The sequence below is a fragment of the Triticum aestivum genome, chromosome 1B, assembly GCF_018294505.1.
Source record: "Triticum aestivum cultivar Chinese Spring chromosome 1B, IWGSC CS RefSeq v2.1, whole genome shotgun sequence".
Classification (NCBI taxonomy): domain Eukaryota; kingdom Viridiplantae; phylum Streptophyta; class Magnoliopsida; order Poales; family Poaceae; genus Triticum; species Triticum aestivum.
Window position 1 is genome coordinate 589,940,849 of NC_057795.1, and position 5,034 is coordinate 589,945,882.

At 50.4% G+C, this 5,034-nt stretch overlaps 1 protein-coding gene across 2 annotated transcripts; it reads left to right on the forward strand.

Annotated features, from left to right (window-relative positions):
• Nucleotides 1–277: 277 nt before the first annotated feature.
• LOC123140392 (dual specificity protein kinase shkB) lies at nucleotides 278–4,450 on the forward strand. Of its 2 annotated transcripts, none has more exons than XM_044559914.1 (4): nucleotides 278–572; nucleotides 1,251–2,546; nucleotides 3,305–3,760; nucleotides 3,894–4,450. In XM_044559914.1, the coding sequence occupies exons 2-4, from the start codon at nucleotides 1,494–1,496 to the stop codon at nucleotides 4,179–4,181; spliced, it is 1,797 nt and encodes a 598-aa protein (XP_044415849.1). In that variant the 5' UTR covers nucleotides 278–572; nucleotides 1,251–1,493; the 3' UTR covers nucleotides 4,182–4,450. The 2 variants fall into 2 exon arrangements, with proteins under 2 accessions (XP_044415849.1, XP_044415850.1); XM_044559915.1 differs by lacking the exon at nucleotides 278–572 and adding an exon at nucleotides 661–1,150.
• Nucleotides 4,451–5,034: the final 584 nt, after the last annotated feature.

Below are 5,034 nucleotides of genomic sequence, written 5' to 3' on the forward strand. Positions count from 1 at the left end.
TCAGACACCCACCCGCCCCAGTCCACGCTCGCCGACGTCCACGTAACAACAACTCACGCAACGGGGACGCGACAGGAGGAAGAAGAAGAAGAACGAACACCACGCACGCCACATCACCCCCCACCCAACCCACCCCGCAATCCTCCCAGCTCCGATCTGATAAGCCACCATCCACTCAGAAAAGAAAATGAAAAGGAGCTCCGATAACAAAGCTAGCGCCATCTCCCTTGGCAAGCGAACAAAGCCCGCCTCAAATAATTGTGTCGAGTGGGAGTAAACTTTTCAATTTTCTGTAGCCCCAGTAGACGACCTCCCACTCACGCAGCCCGTCGCCGTCCTCCTCCTCCTCGCGGTCGTAGAGGGCCCCCTCCACACCGTACAGCTTCCAAGTGTACCCTCTCGTACTACGTACTACTACTTGTCTACCTTCCCGGCCACATCCAGACCAGAGCGACCCCCGACACTGACCACCGGCGAGCGAGGACGGACGGACGAACGACGAGGCGCGTCTTCCCTGCACCCGCAGCGACGACGGCGACGGCGGCGGAGGCGTAGAAGCTCCTCTCCATACGGTACGCGCTCGTCCTTCTCCTCCAGCTCTTCGCCGCGCTCGCCTTTCCCGTGCGTGCGCGCGCGTGCGACCCTCTTAACATTCTTCCCCCGACTTTTCGTCTCCGCTTTTCCTCCGCTCCGCGTGATCCCGATTCGGCCCGACCGTCGGCTCCGCCAATCCGCTGCCTCCGGCGGCTGCTTCGTTCCATTCCCTTTCGCCGGGTTAGATTCGATCTGGGCGCGTGCGTCTTCCCATGGCGTCACAGGAGGGGGCGACGGGGGAGAAACGTGAGACCAACGGTCTTTGAATCCCGCCACAAAAACAATACTCCTACTCCTACTCCACTCGCCACCGTCTGCTTCGGGGCGACGCATCTCGTCGCTTTCCCTCCCCTGCCTTTCCCACCCTGCGAGCGAGCAGCGTGTCCCGGTCCGCCGCCGCGCTCCCCTCATTCGCCCACGCATGTACGGCCAACTGTTCGGTCCATGCCCTGGCCTTTCCAGAACCGACCGGTTGGCCCGCCTTCTCTCCCTCCTGCGTTCGGTAGATTGATTGATTCCGTGGTGCCCAACACCCCCGATACGCACTAGGAATCTGGTAGTGCCCCCCGCCACGCACAAGGCCGGATTTTTCTTGTTCTTCTTGATTTGATTTGCTGTTTTGTTTCTGAGCGTTTCAACCCAACAAACTGATTCAGGTTCGGGCCAACGAGGAGGAGGCAGCGACTGGCGGTTGAATCTGGTCGAATGGCGCGCCGGAGTCGACCGCGATGGAGCAGCATGCACTCCGGGGTCTCGGCGCCGGCGGGGAGGGATCAAATGCAGATCCTCTTCTAGCGCCAGGTTCCCATCTGAGTCCTCTCTGATCCAGTTCTTGCTGCAAGTTCGTGGCCGCCCTGCGGTATTCTCGGATCTGGTTTGCTTGAGATTTCGCGGAGGAGATGGACGAGGACGAGTACTCTTGGGTGCGGCGCACCAAGTTCTCGCACTCCATCGTCAGGTCTAGCTCCGGCAGGTGCTCCTTCGACGAGCAGTTCAGCCGCCGCGCCGTGTCCATGCAGAAAGATTTTGATTCAGAGCTCAAGAGCCTGCAGCCGAGGGCCAAAGGGACGGTCTCAAACCCGGCGAGGCCGGCGATTCCCAGGGCCAAATCGGCAGCTGGCCAGGCAGACCGCAAGCCGAAAGATGTTGTGTTTTCAGATGTTCAGCTGAAACAGCATGGTGCTGTTGGTGATGGCTCACTGAAAGAAACGTCGATGATGCAAGAGGTTGGACCCAAGGGAAACGGCCTGAGCTTGAAATCCCTGGATATTCCTAACCGCCGTATTGTCCGGGGTTTGAATGATGGAAGCTCAGGCAACACGCTGGAGTTCTCTTTCCACTCTGAGGAGCAAAGCTTGAGGTTGCAGAGGGTGTGCTCTAGCCCAGGTCCTTACTTTGCAAAGGATGCAGGGCTAGCCGGCGATTCCAATCCACGGAGCGTATCTTTCAAGGTCGCTGGAGATGGATCAAAGCCGAAGAAGAGAGCGAAATCCCCCATCCCGACACGCGTCATCTCTGACGTTTTTAGGGAGGCGAAAGCTGCCAGCAAGAGGTTCTCCTCACCACAGCGGCAAAGGAAATCTAGCTCTGTTCGGTTGCTGGATGATAGTCCCCCTTTTGCCTTCTCTTCGACAAGAGCAGCGACCAAATTGGTAACCAAAAGGGCCTCTTCCTGGCCAAGGAACTCCGAAGCTAGAGTTGCAAAGGTCGCTGCGCTGGATGTACTTGAGAAATGGACGGTCGACCGCTCACAGTTACTCATTGGCCACAGATTTGCATCAGGAGCGTATAGTCGTCTGTTCCACGGAATCTACAAGGAGCAGCCTGTTGCTGTCAAGTTTATCAGGCTACCTGATGATGGTGAAGATCCGGAATTGGCTGCTCGGCTTGAGAAGCAGTTCACTGTTGAAGTTACCATTTTGGCTCGGCTCCAGCATCGTAATGTCATTGAGGTAATGATATGAATTTCCGTATAAATTTTCTCTTTATGTTTTCTAGCTATCCATCGCCCATGAGTAGCATTTATTTCTTCATTAGGAAACAGTACAGTAACCGCTATGTCATTTTGCCTTTCTATGTATTCATGGAACTGCCCATGCTTGAATTTGGGTATTTTGCGTTGTTGAGTCAGTATGCAGTACCCCTCAAATCATTAACAGGTGCAATATGCATTACCAATTTACCATCCATAGGGGCATTACTCGAATATGTACCAACCGTGTGAGCCTTACTTTGCTCTTCTGTATTTCCTGTATTTCTGCAAGCATGACTTTGCTGACAGTAGATAATCCAGGGTATTTCTCCCTAATGACATATACAAGGAATATGCTCACTGCAATGCCAAGTATCTTCCCCCCTGCCACTAAAAAAAGAAGAAATATCTTCCCCTGGAGATGACAAGTACACGAGTAGGATACTAGTCAATGTCTTTGACTTGGACATAACTATCTACTAACTGCTCCCGTACCCATCAGTGTAATCAATGTTGTCATAGTTGTCAAGCTAATAGCCTGTTTCACAAAAAAAAAAAAGAGCACTACCTGGACCACCGCAGCTGTATCTGTATCAGTTTTTTTTTTTAAACACCACTGTTAGCATAAGAAAGGCAGTATCATTGGTCTGTGCTACATTTCATCATATTGGTTCTTTAGGTATCATCACATACTGTAACAAGGAGTTGTTTTTAATCCGTCCACAATATTTTGTGCAGTTGGTTGGGGCATGTAGCTCTGCACCTGTCTTCTGTGTCATCACTGAGTTCCTGCCCGGGGGCTCTTTGAGAGCTTATCTGCGCAAGCTGGAGGGCAAGCAGCTACCTTTGGAGAAGATTATCTCCGTTGCCCTGGACATTGCACGTGGTTTGGAGTACGTTCATTCGCAAGGAGTAATCCACCGGGACGTGAAGCCTGAGAACATTCTATTCGACGCAGAGTGTTGTGCAAAGGTCGTTGATTTTGGAGTAGCTTTTGAAGACGTTTACTGCAACACGATGGAAGATGACCCAGGCACATATAGATGGATGGCGCCGGAGATGTGTAAGCGCAAGCCATATGGTCCGAAAGTCGATGTTTACAGTTTTGGGCTTGTCTTGTGGGAACTGGTTAGTGGTTCCATCCCTTATGAAGAGATGACTCCGCTCCAAGCAGCCTATGCAGTTGTTAATAAGGTATTCGCTCTCCTAATTCACTTATCTTCCAATTTGTTTCCGCTGTAGTGAGGAGATTTCCCAAAGCAACATTCAGTTTACTCACTTGACAATTCTGCACATGAACTTTTTGTTAACGGAATTCAAATTTCAGAACTTGAGACCCGTTGTTCCTTCGAGCTGCCCGACACCATTGCAACAATTGATGGAGCAATGCTGGTCCGCTCAACCCGAGAAGAGGCCCGAGTTTACCCAGATAGTTAAAACCCTTGAGAATCTCAAGACGACTCTTGATAGAGATGGAACCATTGAGAAGACCCCAACCCCCAGCTGCCAGGAAGCAGCTCAGGAGCAAAACAAGAACAGGCTTGCCAACTGGATCCTGAAGCTCTCATATAGCCCACCGGATTTCTCAGGGCCCCCGCCGCCGAAGCTGCTGTGATCGTGTGCCCTCTTCCTCCCAGAATGTGTTATGTGGAGTAGATCACGACTCTGTAAATCAATTTTTCGTTGTATATAAACACAAACTACACGAGACACCTTTCTTTTTCTTTACAGATCACAATAAATATTTCCGGGACTCTGTTTTTAGAAGAAAAAACATCTCATAGAATAGACGAAATCTTGATTGTATGGTATCGGCTAAAACTTGACTTCTACCATCTATTATTATATGCTGAAATCACAATACAGGAGAAAAGGATTATGCTATAAACTCTTACAAAAAGTCTTATGATTAAGTAAGTTTGATGACTGTGCTTAAAAGTCCTTCTGCTGCTGTCGAAGCCGCAAAATCTCAACAAGGATCATATACTAAGGTTCCCGTCTATCTTGGTAGAAATAGAATGCTCACAGCCCTTTAGTTGGTGGAAACACTTGTACGCCTGGCATGTGTGAGGTTCCCGTGCAGTAGTGGACCTAGAATCTTGACGCTGGGCCTGGGGTGCCACGGTTTACATATATCGTGTATACTGAACATAATTTCTGCATATCAATTCAAAATTTGGGGAAATGACACTATAAATAGTATAAATTGGTTAAAAACCATCTAGTTGCAACAAATAGTCACAAAATAGCACTAAACTGGCAGATCATTGGTGTTAAGTACATAGTACAGGTTATTTTGAAGTTTTAGAGGCGGTGCCATGGCACCCATGAGTCTTAGACACCCCCACTAGATCCTCTCTTGTTCCCGTGCCACTCTTTTGCCCTTCTCACTAGTGTTCGGAGCGTCGGCAGGCCACCCCCCCCCCCTATATATTTTCTTGCCAAATAAGCGTGTGCCTCTGTTAATC